The sequence below is a fragment of the Acipenser ruthenus genome, chromosome 11, assembly GCF_902713425.1.
Source record: "Acipenser ruthenus chromosome 11, fAciRut3.2 maternal haplotype, whole genome shotgun sequence".
Lineage (NCBI taxonomy): Eukaryota > Metazoa > Chordata > Actinopteri > Acipenseriformes > Acipenseridae > Acipenser > Acipenser ruthenus.
In genome coordinates, this window is record NC_081199.1 from 41672229 (window position 1) to 41693327 (window position 21099).

Consider the following 21099-nt stretch of genomic DNA (forward strand, 5'->3'; position numbering starts at 1 on the left):
CCCAAATTCCAAATAAAAATATTGTCATTTAGAGCATTTATTTGCAGAAAATGACAACTGGTCAAAATAACAAAAAAAAAATGCAGTGTTGTCAGACCTCGAATAATGCAAAGAAAATAAGTTCATATTCATTTTTAAACAATGCAATACTAATGTTTTAACTTAGGAAGAGTTCAGAAATCAATATTTGGTGGAATAACCCTGACTTTCAAGCACAGCTTTCATGCGTCTTGGCATGCTCTCCACCAGTCTTTCACATTGATGTTGGGTGACTTTATGCCACTCCTGGCGCAAAAATTCAAGCAGCTCGGCTTTGTTTGATGGCTTGTGACCATCCATTTTCCTCTTGATCACATTCCAGAGGTTTTCAATGGGGTTCAGGTCTGGAGATTGGGCTGGCCATGACAGGGTCTTGATCTGGTGGTCCTCCATCCACACCTTGATTGACCTGGCTGTGTGGCATGGAGCATTGTCCTGCTGGAAAAACCAATCCTTAGAGTTGTGGAACATTGTCAGAGCAGAAGGAAGCAAGTTTTCTTCCAGGACAACCTTGTACTTGGCTTGATTCATGCCAAAGCTGCCCGATTCCAGCCTTGCTGAAGCACCCCCAGATCATCACTGATCCTCCACCACATTTCACAGTGGGTGCGAGACACTGTGGCTTGTAGGCCTCTCCAGGTCTCCGTCTAACCATTAGACGACCAGGTGTTGGGCAAAGCTGAAAATTGGACTCATCTGGGGGTGCTTCAGCAAGGCTGGAATCGGGCAGATTTGTCTTTGTGAAGGACGCATGAATCAAGCCAAGTACAAGGTTGTCCTGGAAGAAAACTTGCTTCCTTCTGCTCTGACAATGTTCTCCAACTCTGAGGATTGCTTTTTCCATCAGGACAATGCTCCATGCCACACAGCCAGGTCAATCAAGGTGTGGATGGAGGACCACCAGATCAAGACCCTGTCATGGCCAGCCCAATCTCCAGACCTCAACCCTTTTGAAAACCTCTGGAATGTGATCAAGAGGAAGATGGATGGTCACAAGCCATCAAACAAAGCCGAGCTGCTTGAATTTTTGCGCCAGGAGTGGCATAAAGTCACCCAACATCAATGTGAAAGACTGGTGGAGAGCATGCCAAGACGCATGAAAGCTGTGCTTGAAAATCAGGGTTATTCCACCAAATATTGATTTCTGAACTCTTCCTAAGTCAAAACATTAGTATTGCATTGTTTAAAAATGAATATGAACTTATTTTCTTTGCATTATTCGAGGTCTGACAACACTGCATTTTTTTTTGTTATTTTGACCAGTTGTCATTTTCTGCAAATAAATGCTCTAAATGATTTTTATTTGGAATTTGGGAGAAATGTTGTCAGTAGTTTATAGAATAAAACAAAAATGTTCATTTTACCCAAACACATACCTATAAATAGTAAAACCAGAGAAACTGAAAATTTTGCAGTGGTCTCTTAATTTTTTCCAGAGCTGTGTATATATATATATATATATATATATATATATATATATATATATATATATATATATATATACACACATAATCAAATGATTTTATAGGTTATATGACACGGACAACAAAAAGAAAAACTAATACTATAACAGTTCTTGCAATAAATTAAAACATCAACTTACAAAAAAAAACATTTTTAAATCAGTGTGCAGATAAAAAGCATGATTTTCTGATGCATCAAGCTGTTGTTTTCATGGGTTTTATTTTGATTCTTAGTAACATACAGGACCTGTTTGCCCATTGTTGCTTTTTAGGACACGCTTCATTAGCAGATGTCAGGTTCTTTAATGGAGCTGCAGTTTTGACACATATGCTTTCAATATTGTATTCCAATCAGGATGTCAATCGGGAAGCAGAAATAATGTTGTTTTTTTTTCTTGCCTAATGTAAATTATTTTGTTTTGCAGAAATGTAGATTATGCATGTACCGAGGTTTCTTTTTTTCTCTCTCCTGGACCTCTCACCTGCACTTCCGTATTCTGCAAGAAAAGAGATGCGTGCAGAGTTCATTCCAAGCTAGCACGGTTAGGAATGCTGGTACTTGTGTAACAGACATTGGAGCCCACAGTTCACAAATATACAGTAAAAAGGCAGCTGTGCATTTCAGTCATTATGTGTACATGCAAGAAGGCTCCTGATTGTATTTGTAATACTGGGTATTCACATCATGCGCTCCACAGGGACACATGAGGTAGCATGAAACAGTATTGCAGTGTTCAAAGATCCAGTGTCCCACAGTCACGTTCCACCATGCCATCTTATAGGAAACAGGTGGCATTTTCAACACAGGTGGAATATGTACATTTTTAATACGCTATAGAGCACTGCATTTTTAATAATTTTTATATATATATATATTAGGGGTTTTAATCTTGACATTTTCTATTGATCGATTCATCACCCGATCTACGATTAATCGATTAATCACACCTGCTTGCTTTTGATATGAAATTGTATTGAAAGACAATTGCAAGTAATACAGTAAGACTTTAATACCCAGAGTATTAACATAATGCCATTTACTGCAAATGTTTCATAATGCCAACTAATGTTTAATATACATATATTTACTTACATGTAATTTGACAGTTTGAGAACATTTGCGATGATAGGATAAGCTTGTAGTTCTACCGTGAAAGGAAAGCACTGATGAGCAAATGTTGCAAGTCTTTTTTTTTCATTCTGAGATATTGTGAAATATTGGGAATATTGGGCCAGCTGCTCTATTTTCCAGAGTCTCTAGAAGTACCCTGCGCCATTTTTCAAGATTTATTCTTCACACACCATTTTTTTAATACTGCACTCAGGTAGACAAGATTAATCGATCAATTATTTTTTAATCGATCAAAGCCCACAAGTGTGACTGATCGATTAATCAATTAAAACCTCTCTCTCTCTATATATACACATATATATATATATATATATATATATATATATATATATATATATATATATATATATATATTTTGTAATATGAATTTCATGTTTAAGAGTGTGTATCTTCTAATCCCATGTTCATATTTGTTTCACTGTCTCCTTGTATTTTTATACTGTTTACAAGCATTTGGAGTGGTTGTTATTGCAAATGCTCAAAGACGGGCCCATAGACATACACTATGCTATATAGGTAAAGACTGGCCCATAGACATACACTATACTGTATAGGTAAAGACTGGCCCATAGACATACACTATGCTGTATAGGTAAAGACTGGCCCATAGACATACACTATGCTGTATAGGTAAAGACTGGCCCATAGACATACACTATGCTGTATAGGTAAAGACTGGCCCATAGACATACACTATACTGTATAGGTAAAGACTGGCCCATAGACATACACTATGCTGTATAAGTAAAGACTGGCCCATAGACATACACTATGCTGTATAGGTAAGGGCCAGAACCCGTCTAGTGCACAGCTCTGTATTGCCAAAAGTACCAAAGGAAACTTGATCCAAAGTAGCTGACCACTAGATGGCTCTTATTTTTATAAATACACTTCATCTGCTCAAAATAATCGTAAGGGGAGAGTAAAAAAATAGGAACATATAATTTGAAGCATTACTCTTTAAATGACTCTTACATGCATGCATGAAAGATTCATAAAGGCTAAGTATATTCTTCATGCATCTGATATACAGTAAACTCTTACTAAGCCATACCAATTGACCCTGTTAATATGCTTTTAGCCAATTCCTCTCAGGTGATGACCTGAACTGCCCTGTACATCACCCGTGTGATCATTAAGTTTCTACAGCTGCATTCTGCCTGCAATTCATTATGGTGGAGTTGTTTGGCACGGATTAGCAAGACTGTGCTGTACTGTTTATGCAACAGCTGGCTGAATATAAAGGAAGGCACACTTGGAATGGGACACTCAGTGTTGAATAACATCACGTGTTGGTTTTCCATGTGAGAAACCCAGTATTCAGAATACATTTGCCAGTATTGTGGATAACAGTATTCAGAATAGCATGTGGAATGCTCAAAATTTCCATGTCAAGCGCTCAGAACACTCCAGACTGAACTGGAATCTCTGCAGTGTTCTGAATATGGTGACTTGTATGTAAATGTGGACATGAAAAATAAAACATGTTAACAATGTATTGAGAGCATGTAGTTTCAGGGCTCCAGTATCCAGAATACAACGTAGTGAGTGAGTGAGTGAGACTTAGGAAAGAATTACGCAAGCATTACTCCCAATTCAAAGTCCTGTGGAGGAGGGATAGTTCAATGAGAGAGCTCTTGAAAGGAAGCTTGGGTTCCAACCTTGATTATGCCCGTCGCTTTTCTCTGTGGCTTCTTGCCAACTGAACACGTAATAACCATGACTTCAGAAACATTTTCATAACGCCACCTTTTTAACTATAACTCAGGCGAAGCCAATGTTTCCTGCCACACACAACGCTGGCAAAATGAATTCCTGTATAGCAGGTAGTAGAAACCCACCTGACATTAAAACAATTGTTATAAAGCTAGCAAGACTCCAATCAGAACTATAATTGAACTGCTCTTTCCTGCAAGACTCCAATCGGAACTATAATTGAACTGCTCTTTCCTGCAAGACTCCAATCGGAACTATAATTGAACTGTTCTTTCCTGCAAGACTCCAATCAGAACTATAATTGAACTGCTCTTTCCTGCAAGACTCCAATCGGAACTATAATTGAACTGCTCTTTCCTGCAAGACTCCAATCGGAACTATAATTGAACTGTTCTTTCCTGCAAGACTCCAATCGGAACTATAATTGAACTGCTCTTTCCTGCAAGACTCCAATCAGAACTATAATTGAACTGCTCTTTCCTGCAAGACTCCAATCAGAACTATAATTGAACTGCTCTTTCCTGCAAGACTCCAATCAGAACTATAATTGAACTGCTCTTTCCTGCAAGACTCCAATCGGAACTATAATTGAACTGTTCTTTCCTGCAAGACTCCAATCAGAACTATAATTGAACTGCTCTTTCCTGCAAGACTCCAATCGGAACTATAATTGAACTCCTCCTTCCTGCAACTCAGTTGTTTCTTTCTCTCAGAAATGTTGCCATTGCGCTTCCCTGAAAACTGATCCCGATGTGGGGTCAGGTATAACAGGATGGAATGCACTGTGTGGCGGCACAACCTGGCTTCACCTCCAACCTTAAGTTTAAGTGAAAACAGACATGAAACGATTAGCAGTCAAACAGTAATGGATTTGGGGGGAGAGTTTTTGTGTAAATGGGAGGTTACGCACACAACATATATATACATATATATATATATATATATATATATATATATATATATATATATGGTAGTAGTATATTATTTCATTATAGGTACAGCACTAAGATCTTCGTGCCAAAAATGTTTAGGTTTTTTTCATACGTGGAAAATGCATAATATTTACAGTATATAAAGTCATATTTCCTATCCAACCTTGCCTCTCTTATTATTTTGACTGACTCAAGCCGTATTCCCACAGAAAATGCAGGATCAGTGCCTGCACTGATGCCACATTTCGTTTTTTAAATTCACCTTTTACACACAACAATATTGCCAGTTCAGACAGTGTCTGCATTTTGGCGGCTTACCACCATTTATACAGTCACTAAACTTTCTCAATATGATAATAGACTAATGAAAATATTGTTAGACACACAGAGAGAATTTAGCCATCACTCACTTTTTATTATGCACAACACCGTGTGTCATTAACTTTTCTACTATTGTGGAATACACATTAGCATCTCACACAGTTCCATCAAGTTCTGCATTTATCTTCTTTTGCTCTGACGGTCAAAAGCTCCCTTGTTTCTTTTTTGGACCAATTACTGCCTGGGTCACTTTGCCATTTTGTTGGATTTATTTCTTCAATCAACACGTGGCAGAACAGGAAATTGCGTTTACTTGGAAAAAAATTCCACCTTGAACGCAAAATGTGGTGGCTGTGACGGCATAGCAATTTACACTGAAAGTAATGCGCTTCAATACCTGCACTGTGCCGCCACTGAACCACCTCGAGAGATGGTTCCGTGGCAGAATAAAGAGTGGCTGCAATTTACCAACATTTCCCATTTACACTTAAAGTGATACTGCATCTGGACGTCACGGGTTCGAATCTAGGCTATTCCTTTGACGGCCTCGAGCATCCCTCAGCTCTGCTGGCATACGTTTCCCTTTAAAAACATCAAACAGTGGAAGCTTGCGGCCATCAGCCATTGCAGCCAAGCAAACTTCCACCCTGCTTTTCTCGTGACCTAGAGGGCCCTGGAAGGGTTCGAAAGTTTTTATTTCTTTTTTAACAATGATAATATCCTTCGCATTTATATAGCTGCCGGTGTGCTGTGCCAGTAATTCAGATTGTATTCATCCCTCATTTCAACAGGTATCGCTATTGTCTAAATTATCCTAACTTCGTCCCCCGGAGGCTGGTACGAGGCACGTCTTCATGGAAGGTTTTGGGGTACTATTCAGCACAAACACTTGCAGTTATATTCTGTATGAACGATTCATGTAGTTTAGACAGAAGCTGTTGGGTGCTGCTGCGGGCACCAAAATAAACTACAGCAAATCAACATGCCTGTATTTCTGATTTAATAATAATAATAATAATAATAATAATAATAATAATAATAATAATAAACGGTTTCCTATGTGAGACAATTTCTGCAAATGTATGTGCAGAATTGTGACTTCTGTAATCATTTCTGTGATCACAGAATTGGGGAATCCTGGTAGGGTTAGTGATTAAACCTGTTCGTTTATGATTTAAAAATAGTGTCGTGTTGGATGTTAAGATGTATGCAGAATAAGATAAAGTAGGTGAGTAGAAAACGTTCTTATTACCTACTGTTTCACACATGCTAACATTCTGACAATTAAATATAGTTAAATATTGAACACTTGATTTGGTATGTTTGATGTTTATAAATAATGGTTAAATTAACGTTTGGGGAGAGGGGACCACAATAAGGTCCTGCAGTGGGACCCATCTTCCTCTGCCACTGAACCCCACTAAACTCAACTGTAGACTCACCCGCATGTCTGCCCAGATTGCTGTCTCATCCATCCCTCCAATATCTGAGAGAGTGAGCTGTAAACGTTCTCTCTGAGTCTGGCAAAAATTAACAAACTGTGCTACCTTCCCTGTCAGATGTTCTGGAAGCCTTTGCAGTTGTGGTTTTAGCACAAATCGTCACTGTTTCGCCTCATGAATTTTCCAATCCATCCATGGTTTGCCTTGAAGCTGGGTGTTGTACACAATAATTTCGCTTTCCAAGCTATTGCTTTTCGTGTTACACTTAACTGTCTCTGTCTCTGTTGCAATGTCCAAATTGATAAGCTCCTCTGCAGTATCGGGATGTGCAGGGATACGTCCCCCACCATACAGCCTTTTTTTTTTTTTTTTTTCTGTGAAGTTGCGTTCTCTTTTTGAAGCTGAGGTAGTTGCTTCCTCCATTCCCTAATGCGACGCTCATCAACTCCAAGTTCTCTTCCAACCGGTTTTTATTCTGATCTGCCAGCTCAACAGCTTTCAGCTTAAAAGCTAAACTGTGTGATTTTTTTTGCCGCCATAATCAAGCTTCGCGCGCAATTCTGAAAGAAGGTTGTCAGATCTTGTCAGATGCTTGTTGCTGGAGTAAAGATTTATAAAAAAAAAACCAGCCCCAAATAGTCAAAAACAACTTTTTCTTTTAAATGTTACTGCATTTATTGAATTTTACACACAAACAAGTCGTGATTAGAGTATTCTACGCGCTGGCTCAATTGAATGCCATGTGTCACGTGACACCGTTCACTAACAACGTCAGTGAAAGGTGTCACGTGACATATGACAGCACGTACTGCTTTGTAATACTGTAAATACAAGTACGGTATAGGGTATGTCCTTTTTGTCTATATTATTATTTTATTGAGTGGACCGTGCATTACAAAAAAAATTATAATGTGAAAATAAAAGTTCAACATAAAACACATAAAAACCCTCGACTGAAAAAAAAAATTAAATACCGCGGCAGGCTGGGTTTTCAAAGTAGCTTTATTTGGCGACATGGACATCATGGCAACCCTGTACAGGTACCGTACAGCAAAGCTTCTAAATCATGTAATAAAATATTGCAGCGTTTGTAAATCATAGTATTATTAATAAAGACTGCCCTCGTATAATGGCCGCTGTCATTTTGATCAATTTAAAATAAACACAGCGGCGCCAAATTGAAGTAATATGTGGTATACTGTAACGATCCAGCAGTCTACACTACTGAAAGGACTTGTTTTGCTGTTCCGACGCGGGGAGAGTGTTAAGCATCACGGGGCAGGCGAACACTCCAGAGTCAAATAAGGGACCTGGAGCTGGGAACAGTAAAAACGGCAGAAGGGTTTGGTGCTTGACTCGAGAGAGGATCCAAAGACAGTGTTAAATCCAGTAGGACTTAAAAGAGAGACACCAGTAACCAGCCAGGCTTATTATTTCGAAGGCGTGGGTCATGGCTGACAGTGACTAAATAAATACAGTACCTGTAAATAATAAAACCTTTGAATTTGAGAAGTGCAATACCTGTCTCCGTCTGTCTTCATTTTCACACAAACGTTACAGTATACAGTACTTGGGGGTGTACAATACAAACTGTTGTTACTCACTGACACAACCTTTAATGACTTTGCTGGAATGGTGTAATTATGTTGTTTCTATAAGTTTTCTATAAGTTTGTGTGCAGTATTTGTTAGTGATCTTACATAATAAAAGCTGAGTCTCATATAGTCACCGGTCTCCCAGTGTTGTAAATAAACACTGGGGCGTTTATATAAAGTTATAGTATATATATATATATATATATATATATATATATATATATATATATATATATATATATATATATACACACACACACACTGTATATACACACTTTTGTTTATATCAACACCTACTGCACATATTTAAACAATTATTCACAGCTGTTCTAAGTATTGGCTTGAATCAACCTGCAAACATGTTAATGATTATTTTCCATGCTATTGAAGCGCAGTGCGCTGTGCCTGTATTGTTTTGCCCTTACTGTCGGTGATGGGTTCCATGCAGAAGCCCAGAAAGGCGTGTAAGAAGTCCACCACGTTGTTGAGCGAGTCCTTGTTCACGTAGTCTCTCACTGTCTGACGGAACTGGAGCTTGTCCAGCTTGTACAGGCGGGTCAGGCAGTTCTGAGCCTGCAACATAAACCGAAACAAACTACAGAACTACAGCAAAGACGGACCCGACAGTTTCATTAAAAATAAATCACGCAAAAAAACGTGAGAATGAAGCAATGCCTGCCACATTTGAGGATGCAGAACAGAATTTCCAGCCTGTACCAACAATACCAAAGCACAGCAGTGCAATTTGACAGGTGTAACACAGGGCAGGAGCTGGGCATTAGTGCGCTTTGTGTAGGGTGTCTCATTGCATTAGACAGGTCATTTAGCACAGTTTGAGCAGCTCAGCTCTCTCCCTCAGACTACAGGAGAGCTGCAATATTGATGCCACTGAAACCAGCACATATCTACTGGTTAAAAAGGCTGTAACACATATGCTCAGTTCCGGTAATAGTAACCCTACATCCATTAATATTGAAATATTTTTATTTAGCCCTCTTAATCAAAATACATTTGTAACTAAACTTTATGCTATAGAGACTCCCATAATAGTAAATTCATCACAACAAATAATAAGCTAAGGAAATGATGGGCGCTGGATATTAAAGAAACTCTTAGATGAGAACTGCCATAGAGTTTAGAGTAACATCACATGTTATCCTAATGCACAATGAAGGTCAATTCCATTTAAATTATTACAAGTATATTATACCCCTAAAGAATATACCTGTGGCTTCAGTGGAGCTGTGGCTCTGATACAGGATCCCTAATACATGGGATATGGAATTGCTACAAATTAAAATCTGAGTGGGAAAACTTTGTATCCCATATTTCTAAAATAATAGATTCTGATATTCAATTATCAGCTAGACTTGTAATTCTTGGGCACACCTCACTGCTTTCACTAACAAAACCACTTCAAAAATGAATCTGTTGCAAAGAAATCTGTATTACTGTCCTGGAAAGACTCCAAGCCACCTGCTCTACAACCAAGGAATAATTTATTGTTAGATCATATAAAAAATCTCCTATTCTTTAAATAACAAACTTGAGAATTTAAAAAAAAAACATCTGATATAAGGCATCAGCTTATCTCACTAATGCTGACATCAGCTTATCTCACTAATGCTGACATGTTACTATCTGCATATTTATATTAGATTTATATTAACTCTATATTGCTATGAATTATAATGTGTTCAAGTAAAAGGTTTACTAATATGAATTGAACAGGATGTAATATCTACATCTTATATGTCTTATATTCTTTTAATGCATTTTATTTAATATATATGTGCATATATATATATATATATATATATATATATATATATATATATATATATATATATATATATATATATACACACATTTGTGGATATTTATTGTACTGCTTTGAAATGAATAAAGAAAATCTAATTACAAAAAATAAAAAGATAAAGCTTATACATAATGTAACTGATTCCGGCAATTCTAAAAACCTAGTGTTACTAACCAGCCTATGCAGTGTGCATCTTTTTAGTGTACCAGCTGCCATTACCTGCATGCGTAAGCGATCTCCAGAGAGGCCTCTGTGTCCCTCTCCACATCCATAGGCACAGCCCAGAGACTTGACGATTTTAATCAGCATTGTGAGGGCCAGCCTGTGGCTACTCTGGGGCACACTATCATCCTGCTGCCAGAGAGAGGAACACTGTTAAAACATGCCTTCTAAGTAAAACACTAAATAAACCATGGCCCCAGAGTGTGGTATATAAGGATCACTGTATTGTTAGAGGTGCTTACTTTCTGAAAACGTCTTCTTAAAATCTTAGAGCCTATTCAATGGATTTAAACAGCAGCAGATCTAGAACCACCACTGTTTAGACATTAAGCCAGGACCAAACCTATTTAGTATTTAGATTCACCACCATTCAGATCAGTAATCATAGTAGATCCCCTTGTCCACTATGTTAAAGATATATGGAACCAATTTTTATATAAACAGTGGCTGCTGCAGGTAAATAACAAAAATGGGCAAAGTTAATCTCTGATAATATCATCATGCATTCATCTAAGTGGCTCCATCTATAAATATAATAATAATCCTACAAGTGGTTTGTAGTTTTAATACTTATGAAATTGCCTCTCTTTATCTCTACCTTCTGGATAAGCAGCAGTGTGGAGTAGTGGTTAGAGCTCTGGACTCTTGACCTGAGGGTCGTGGGTTCAATCCCCAGTGGGGGACACTGCTGTTGTACCCTTGAGCAAGGTACTTTACCTAGATTGCTCCAGTAAAAACCCAACTGTATAAATGGGGAATTGTATGTAAAAATAATGTGATATCTGTATAATGTGAAATAATGTGATAGCTTGTAACAATTGTAAGTCGCCCTGGATAAGGGCGTCTGCTAAGAAATAAATAATAATAATAATAATAATAATAAGCAGCTAAACAGGACACACCTTGTTTCCTTGCTGCCTGTTGTTCTTGCCGTCATCTCCTCCTCCTCCTCCTCCTCCTCCATTCCCGCCCCCTCCTCCTCCTCCTCCTCCCGGCGCCGCCCCCATCCCTCCAGCCACACCCATGTTGGTTCCCCCTGTCCTCTGATTGGTCCCATCCTTGAGCCTGGTCTCCTCATTCTCCTTCTCTTCCACCTTGGACACCTTCTTCCCCATGCTGGGTACCACTCCCAGCTGCAGGAGGCACTCGATGATGTTCAGAGTCACGTCGCAGATTCGTGAGCTGATGTCGTGGGTCAGGACCACATACACAGCTCTCAGGATCACCTGTAGGGGAGACACAGGTTCAAGTTAATGTACGGACTGCTGTGGGACACAATACATGCAACACAATACAATGCAAAGTCATCTAAATAAATGTGTGACAGACTTATTGTTTAATGTTAAGACCTCACCTTCAATTGTTTTACAGTCTACAAGGGATGAAGGTGTGTAGCTGGTCGACCTAATTCATGATAAGTGATTGATTGAGTATGAATTGTGAGGGGATGGGGAAGGGAAGGGAGGTTGGTGCTGGAGATGAACTGTGTTGAAGCTGGGAGCTGGGAGGATTGGGGCTGTATGAGATAACAATGAGCAGTAGTTCAGGATCAGTGGAATTCCCTCCTGGGAGCAGTGTGTTCATATATACCCCTTCCCTTTATATCTCCCAGTCCTCTCTCTTTCTTAAGCCTTTAGCCTGGGTAGACTGGCTACATGGGGCATGGATGTGTTTTTAAATTGTATGTTTCATTGACAGATCTTTTAGGGGCTGTCTGTTTGAAGCAGGAAGTATTTAATTTGTTGACAACCATCCCTTTGTATCCAGTAGGGTTCATTACAAATTAAACTACTGAGTGTTAAAAAGTCACCAATATGTGGTTACTAAAACAGAAAATGATACAACAAACAAAAATTACAATTGTAAAAAGAAACTTCAGACTTCCACAAGCCCCTGTATTAAGCTTCTGAGTTGTTTATTGATAATTTATGATATTATTGGGTGCTCTGAAAAATGATGCATTGGAGTACATATTAGCTCTGAGAGTCTACCAGGGGAAACCAAAGTTGGCCCTTCCACCCCTGGTCTTTTTTCCAAGCCAATAGGTGTTTAACAAATTGAACCTCTATCCAGACCCTGACGTAGTTAATTATATCATTTTACTTATTAAACCTGGAGTGGAATTGCCCTCCAGAACCGTGATTGGACACTCCTTGTCTAGGGGGAGCACCAGGTTAATAAAAGGGGTTTACCGCGAGGTCCAGCATGCCGTTCTTAAGGATGAAGTTGTTGGTCCCCTCGATGCTCTCTGCGTCCTCCAGGCAGCTGTAGTTGATGCAGGAGTCGGTGAGGCTACGTGGCAGGTTGGAGCAGGCCAGCGGCTCGATGGGCATCTCTGGGATGGGCACCGGGTTGCACAGCTTCTTCATGTGCTCCGTGAAGAAGTCTGCATAGCCCACGTTGAATGAGGCTACTGTGGTGTTGAAGGTTGCCACAGTGATGGTGGATATCTGGGACCTGACTGTGAGACCAGAAGCATTGTTACGCTGTGGCACATTTCTATGAATCAAAACTGGCTGGTGACGAATCCAACCAACCCACAAACTTAACCAAGAATTCCTTAACTGTGAGGACCTGCCCCTGGGTCAAATGCAGCAAGCGTCACTGGTGATGTATTCAGAGAGTGTTTTTATTCCATAATGAGCTCCAACTGTAGCACATACGCTCTTTGTCATTTTCAATCATTATGAAGATGCCTGAACTTACTCTTCAAGTTACATATTTTGGTGGCACTTATTTTGTATTGCAAAGTATGAGACCATGGCTCAGAACAGAAAGATTGCTGGAAATAGTGGGATTTGATCAATGTCCACATCGGAACAAGAGATGGTGCTGCTGTTCATAGCAGGTGCGTTATGTAACTGAGCCGCTCAGAGCAGCTCAGTGGAAGAGGCTGTGTGGTCCAGTGGTTAAAGAAAAGGGCTTGTAACAAGGAGGTCCCCTGTTCAAATCCCACCTCAGCCACTGACTCACTGTGTGACCCTGAGCAAGTCATTTAACCTCCTTGTGCTCCGTCTTTCGGGTGAGACGTATTTGTAAGTGACTCTGCAGCTCATGCATAGTTCACACACCCTAGTCTCTGTAAGTCGCCTTGGATAAAGGCGTCTGCTAAATAAACAAATAATAATAATAATAATAATAATAAAAGAGCCCACTTAATGGTATGCTCAGTCCAGCTCCCACTGAGCAGCTCAGAGCGCTACAGAGCAGGTTTCACCGGTGATCTGAAGGGACAAATTCTTGCTGTGATACTTAACGCACCCACGGTAACCCTGTGAGGTCATGGATCCTGCACGTACCTTCCTTGACGGTGTTTTCGCCATGGCTGTTGGGTTGGTCGTGGGCGTCAGTCATCAGGGTGTGGTGCGAGTGGGACTGTCTAGCGCTGAGGCTGTCCACGTCTGCGGTGGTATCAGAGCTGCCTCTGCGTGTGAACTTCCCTGCAGCCATAAACAGACAGACACATGTCTATTACTTAAACATTCAAACATTGAGTATCTTTTAGTTATGGGTGGACAATAAAGTGCCGTAATATCAATAGTGTTTAAATGCTTGGTTGCACCCAATCCTAGGATTACCATATGCCTCTATGTACACCACATGCTTCAGGTACCTTTCACAGCAGGACTACGCTTACCAGAATGCATTGGGATGTGAGTTGAAAAGCCTGAACTGTCCCAAACTGTCCTAGTGTACATGGAGTTATATGGTAACCCAAACCCTACCAGCGTTGCTGCCTGCCTCACCCAGGATGGCGGTCTGCCAACCCCCCTTCTCCAGCCCGCGCCGCTCGTCACCGATCCCGGAGAAGCTCCCGAAGGAAAAGGTGCTGCGCGTGGGAGACACGTCCAGGTGGTCCTCGTGCAGCAGGAAGGGGACCCCCATGCGCCGCTGACGCCTCTTCCCGGGGTGGTGGAATGGGATCGAGCCCTTGCGCTCACGTTCCTCCTTGCGGCTCTTAAACTGATTGTGACACAAACAATAACAACCATAACAATCATTGCACTGGAGCCTGGGCTCATAAAACATGTTTATATGTGTATTAGTTGGATTGATGTAGGTCTAACAGAATTTGTACAGTCTAAAAGAAGCTGTTGAATGTTAATTTTGTTTTTATAATTTTTGTCCAGTAGGTGTCACTATTCTACCATGCCATTAATGAGTGGCACTAAAATAATAAGATTGGATAACTTTATTGAAGGTGGAACTTCTGGGTTAGAGAAAGGGAAGAGGAGTCACCATTTATATTGCTTGTTTTTTGTACTGGGCTGTCGTCTGGCAATCGCTTGTCATTGAGTGCCTAAGCTTAAATAAATGAACACCCCCTTCTTTATCCCTTGTGTTAGGCTCTTTTCTAATCCACAGGAGTGATTTATAAGTACAGAAAAAAATTCTGAAAGCTTAAAACCATGTAAAACCTAGTAGAACTACCTGAACAGCAAATATACTGTATAGAGTTTTTATGACGGTCCCTGTGTCTCACCTTTTTGAAGATGTTCAAGCCCAGGTCAGAGGACAGGTCCGGAACAGCCTGTCTTCTCAGGTTCGTCAAGGACACCTTGGAGAAGGTCTCTGTGCTGAGAGACTTCTCCTCATTGCATTTTGAAGTCATATCCTTCACAAAACCAAAAGAGGCACGTTATCACAACCTGTTTTGACAAAATCTAACTTAGCGACTTGTACAGCAGCACTTCTCTTAACTGGCCAGATAGCTACATTAACACGTGAGCTGGTATCTATAACACTCCAGCCACTTACTGGACATTACATTCAGGGGTGACCTCCTCACCCCAACTATCCTGACCTGTGTCTTGTGCGTGTTCACCAGAGAGGGTGCAGCTGCCACCATGGAGCTGCTGCGTGGTCTGGGCAGCTGTGTGAGGAGGGGCTCCGGGGGTCTCTCAGGTTTCTCCTCCAGGATCTGACGCAGCCTCTGCAGGCAGTACAGCAGTGCCCAGTGGGTCCCCTCCTCAGACCAGTGGGGCTGCAGGAGGCAGCGCAGCACTGCCACATCGAAATAGGTGCCATAGCGAGACCTCTGCGCAGGGGGGGCTGCGGTCGGAGCTCTGGAAAGCACAATAGAAGGACGCTTTTACATTTCACTTATTTGGGGTTTTAAGAAGAGAAGATTTCAGATTCCTTCTTGTCTGGGTTTTGGTCAAGCTTTATTTAAACATTATAAATCACTGATGGGAAAGCAATCACCATCAACAATCTGTTAGAATTGAGGTACATCTTGCATAGGCACTTGTTTATGTTTCATACTAGTCCCTGAATACACGATCAGTTAAGACTCCAGCCTGTTGGATTGATAATTGGCAGTCAGGTCTGTAATCAGGCAGACACTCGCTGTGCCACAGAGCCCACGAGGAAATGGCAACCTCTCTCACTGCAGCACTGTTTCCATGGCAACTGCCTCATGGATCCATGCCTCAGTGCATCCGGGCTCCAGCTGAAACACTGGGGTTCAGACACAGAGCACAGCACAGCACAGTGCAAAAACCAGCGTCAATCAGGGTTCTTTCAAAATGTAATGAATTTCACAATAATCTCTTTCAGTCCAGTTGTTGTTCTGGTGTAGTACAATACAATACAGGATTATCCTTCGTAACTCCCCTTGTGCACTGTTTCAGTCAATACAGCTTACTTACTGACTAAGCACATTCAGTGCTCAGGTAACTATGTACAGTATACATCAAACCATTTAGACTGTAAATGATTGTAAGGTCAAATTATTAGAAAGTAATTCAACGAGACAAAAATTTTAGCTATGTTGTGTACTGAAGAAGAATGCCCCAAGCCGAAACTTTGGTCATCTTGAATTCGATTGTTCTAGTTTATCGTCGTATTCTGAGTGCTATGAAGTTATGGGTGTATTTATTTATTAGTAGCTGTCTTTTGGAATACAGTGCACTCAGTTCCACTCCGTCTGTATCAGCTGATGCCAGGGCTCCAGTTGCGAAAGCTTCAAGCAGCCCAGATCACTGACTGTCTGCCCAGTAGTGTGTGGCATACTTGTGTAAGCTAGACAGATGTGTGCTGCATTGGGGCCAGAAAAGTAAGTCACTGCAAAACCTATAACAACATTATTATTTACACACAATTACTTCTGAGGCATGCAGCATTTACAAAGGGATTGAATTTGAGCAGTCTATTAAAAACCCAAGGCATGAATAACACATGGGGTGAATAGTATACTTTTGAAGTTTTGTGATGTAGCTGTTTGTTTGCAGGTACAACTTGTATTTATATGTTAAAGAAGTATGCACAGAGATGGAAGTAAGATCCCTCTAGCGCAGGCTTATTGCAGGGTGAGCTTAGCTATGGTAGTGTAATATGTATCCAGTGATGGCTTGCCATTCTATACTGCTCTTACTTTGACGCATTAAAAAGTCTAATTGTGGTGAACTGTGTGCTCGTTTCGTGATGTGGCTAAGCGGAGACCAACGAAACTCATTTAACGTGTGATTTGAGCCACATTCCACATGGCCTTCAGGGAATGTGAATCCAGTGAATGACTCCTCTGGAAATGACCAGACAAACACAGTAATAATCCCATACTTGTTCTGGAAGACTCCCTTGTCCTTGGAGGCCTGGGAAGGCCCGCCTCCTTCAAGAGAGTTGCCACGGCGACAGCTCTGCACACTCGCCCCCGATGACAGTGAATCTGATTGGGCAGTCTCACAAACCACCTGGAAACCCTTCAGAAACGCAGAACAGAAAAATCAATAATGTAAACAAAGTAGGAGTTGCTAGGAAACTTGATCTAGTTTCCTTGAACTGTCAGTCTTACTGCAATGGCCAACTTAATCCTTTACTTACAATTCCCATGTTGCATCTTTAAAACACCTTCAAATACTGTAGCTAACCCTTTAATAAAACGTCTCATAAGCCATTCCCCATGGACGAATAAAAATATATTTGTGCTGGTGCTCCACTAAGGCTAACATTTGCTGACACCTGGTAAAATCAGAGAAAGGAGAGAGGATTGAGTTGAACACTTGCCGTGGAGCCTGGGTTGGGGGATTCACATGCACTCCTCTGGTTGTTGGTTGGGGAGTTTCTCTTTGCTGAAACAGAAAACGACAGATACTACAGGTAATAACAATTCAAGGATGCTAAAAAAAAGACTGTATTCACAAACAAATCAACCAGAAATAGTAGATTTCCCAGGTAGATCTCACAATGTCAAAAACACAGCTCTGTAGATATTGAAAGTGTGCTTGTTCCGATGTGCAGCTGGTTGATGTATGCAGACTTGGGGGTCGAAGAAAAGGAAACAGACTACCCAACCCGGTGGTCAAACCATAATAGAAAGGGGCCAGGCAGATCTGTAGTATGGTCTTTTTTCCTCTTTGTATCAATTAAAATATTCATATCCCCTCCCCCTCCATTTTCATTAAGTTAGCTTCAAGCTTTTTCATGCCTTTAAAAAGGAGCCTGCTCACTCACCTGTCACAATGTTTCTGACTGGCTTGATGAGAGCAGTGAAGGCGGGGACATCAGGCTGTTTCTGTTCCCACATTGGCTGCCAGATGACAAGGCCACTGGCCAATCGGAATGTCAGATCCGACTCCTAGAGCAAGTGAACACAAAAAACATAAACTTTTAATATACTGTACCGAAGTGAAGGTGTCGGAAATCAGAGAGGAAAGAAACACACATATAACGAAAAAAAAATCTTTGTCAAATGTATGTGACACTGTCTTAAAGCTTTGTCAAAAAGGTCATTTATTGCTGTTGTTGTAGTTGTTGTTTTTTTTTATCATCTATGTCTCTGCACCTGTATATACATTATTATTGATTTGGGAGTTTTGCAAAAAGTTTGTTATTTCATATCAGGCACTCAGTAAAATCTTTTGGTAATGCAGCATGCAGACTGTCTCTGGGCTGTGTGCTACAAGAGCTGTTACCTTGATCCTGTGGATGAGAGGAGCAAAGAGGAACACAAAAAGCTCCACGGTGGCCATGGACTTGTGGAAAAGCTTCTGCTTGCTGTGCTCGTCATCCTCGGGGGTGCTGCCATTCAGGGGCTGGCCGGGGGAGCCCTGGTTCTCCAGCTGGTGAATGAAGGCACTGCTGCTCCCTGACCAGCTGGACCCCCGGCCCCCTCTCACCCCAGCCTCGTGGTTACACTCCTGGGCAGCGTCCAGCAGCATCCAGTGCAGAGTGTGCAGAAGCTTTGTTTCTGCAACGCCCAGCTTGTCCTGGTGACCTGCACCAGTGATACAGTAATAGGCATTTTCGACCAGTAATAATCATTACAACATGACCTTATTGAATATTCCCTGAGACATTGCTGAAAATTAATATTTTTTAATCTCAGCAAATATTTCTTACATAAACAAACATAAAACAATAACACCCCTGTGCTTTGTGGATGTACGGTACTTGGACAACATGCATTGCAAACGTAATGTTTATGGAGGTAATAACTGGGAACATGCTAGAGTATTCTTCCTCTCCCTTACCCAGCTTGTTCCGGTTGGAGAGCAGGATTGCAGTGCAGTGCAGCACATGCGGCAGGGCCGCCTGCACCAGCTCCCAGCGCGAGATGCTCTGGATCGCCTCTGAGAGAGCAGGAGACAGGCCGTGCAGCTTGTTCTCTACCAGCACTCTCTCGAATGACTGTAATGAGAAGCAAACCAATGCAAAATAAATCACATTGTGTTTGTGTAACACTGCTGTTACGGATTCTGTCCTGTCCCGTCAGTGATATAAGATGAAGTTAAAAGCTTTAAAACCACGGATGCAGACGAGTCTGGCTCTTTTGTATTGTGGTTAAGATGCGCGGGGTCGCAGCTTTGTGCCCAGCACCCCATTTGCACCATAAAAAAACAACCAACTTGATATCAAATACTGTAAAGCCATGAATATTTTATTTTGCGTTTTTTGAGTATATATATTAAAAAAAAACGCAAACATTTTTGGCAGGAATATCAAATTCCACTAACAATACATGCTTTGTATATTGCAACAGGTCGCCAACATTTCTGGAGCAAAATAGGTTTTATCGGTGTGATTCGCCAAATATTTTGGTCGCAAATATTTATGTACCACCACTATAAATGTACATAGTGCATCTCAGTGAACACGTATAGTATATGCAGAGCCCGCTCCATCTCCACCCTCGCCCCACAACGGTGGAATGACCTTCCTACAGATGTCAGGACTGCCTAGTCCCTGACCACCTTCCGGCGCCTCCTTAAGACTCACCTCTTCAGACAGCACCTGTAGAACTCCTCTGTTCTTCCCCTGGGACACTTATCACCCTTCCTTAAATGCACTTTTCTTGCTCTTATCTGCCCCCTATTTTACTGCATTTAATCCTGTATTTTAGAGTACTGTACTGTAATCTGCCACAAGTGTTATTCAATCTGTAGTATTTTGCATTTAATCGTATCCTGATGTAGCTATTACTGACACTGTCATCTGCTCTAATATTGAATCGTATTTTGTCATATACTTGTACTTACTAGAACTGAAGTCATTGTATTTATCTTGATCTTAATTGTATCAATACTTGTACTGTGATTCTTGAAATGTATTTTTTGTTTACGACTGTAAATTGCCCTGGATAAGGGCGTCTGCTAATAAATAAATAAATAAATAAATAATGCAGACTTTAAAGTATGTAAAAGCCTCATCCATACAAGCCTTGATATGTCCCATGGAATCTCTCTAATGTCCTGTTTCAACCCCCATAAGGACTGGTTAAAATGATTGTAAAGGAGAGCTGGACACAACAGAGAGGTCAATGGAAAGGACCTGACCTGGTCTTCCTATTGAGTTTGCCATCTGGCTGTAGTGTTGTGTAATATCATTGTGGGGTTACGGTGGGATAACCACAAAAAAGCTCCAGTTTCCATTCCCTCAGATATCTGTAAACATCCTCACGTTTGTGTGCAAATACATGGTCACATGTGAAAAAAAAAACACCCAAACAATGAGTGCAAATTGAGTTTGCAGAAGGCTGTTCGATTTTTAAACCACGTTTCTGGATATGTAACTTGAGTACAATCAGGCACAAACAACCACAGTCAATGAGAATGCAATGTATAAACTTGGTTTGGAATTTGCAATGTGTTTATTTTCTCACTGATTTGTGATTTTGCTTGGATGCCAGAATGATGAAACTCGCATTGGATAATAACTTACCACACAGGACGCTTCATACTGCTTCCCCAGTTTTGGTCTCAAAAATGCACTGTAAAAAGAAAACGAAAAGCGAGAGTCCTTATTAGGTTGGCATGTGATCTCTGTAAATAGGATTTCATGTCCATTCCGTGTCCTTTAACCTTATGCTTGTTGTGCTCGTTTGTTTACCACCAGTAACCAAGTTCACCAACACATTTCCTAAAAGACCCATTGGAACAGATAAGAGACGCAGGAACAATATGTATATACAATGATGGGGA

The 21099-nt window shown here is 40.8% G+C and overlaps 1 protein-coding gene across 12 annotated transcripts in view; it reads right to left on the minus strand.

Moving 5' to 3' along the window:
- Window positions 1-21099, minus strand: part of LOC117426669 (protein unc-80 homolog) — a 65420-nt gene that overhangs the window by 43404 nt on the left and 917 nt on the right. For 7 of the 12 annotated variants that reach the window (XM_059034009.1, XM_059034014.1, XM_059034005.1 and 4 more), the window contains exons 2-16: window positions 20840-20888; window positions 19153-19309; window positions 18595-18896; window positions 18134-18257; window positions 17687-17751; window positions 17243-17382; window positions 15486-15747; window positions 15165-15296; window positions 14428-14644; window positions 13981-14121; window positions 12874-13142; window positions 11584-11907; window positions 10679-10813; window positions 9066-9213; window positions 1949-1999 (exon numbers count right to left, since the gene is read on the minus strand). In XM_059034009.1, coding sequence (XP_058889992.1) covers window positions 1949-1999; window positions 9066-9213; window positions 10679-10813; window positions 11584-11907; window positions 12874-13142; window positions 13981-14121; window positions 14428-14644; window positions 15165-15296; window positions 15486-15747; window positions 17243-17382; window positions 17687-17751; window positions 18134-18257; window positions 18595-18896; window positions 19153-19309; window positions 20840-20888 — 2516 coding nt within the window. The remainder of the gene's footprint in view (window positions 1-1948; window positions 2000-9065; window positions 9214-10678; window positions 10814-11583; window positions 11908-12873; window positions 13143-13980; window positions 14122-14427; window positions 14645-15164; window positions 15297-15485; window positions 15748-17242; window positions 17383-17686; window positions 17752-18133; window positions 18258-18594; window positions 18897-19152; window positions 19310-20839; window positions 20889-21099) is intronic. The other 5 variants (XM_059034011.1, XM_059034013.1, XM_059034015.1 and 2 more) reach the window with 1 other exon arrangement.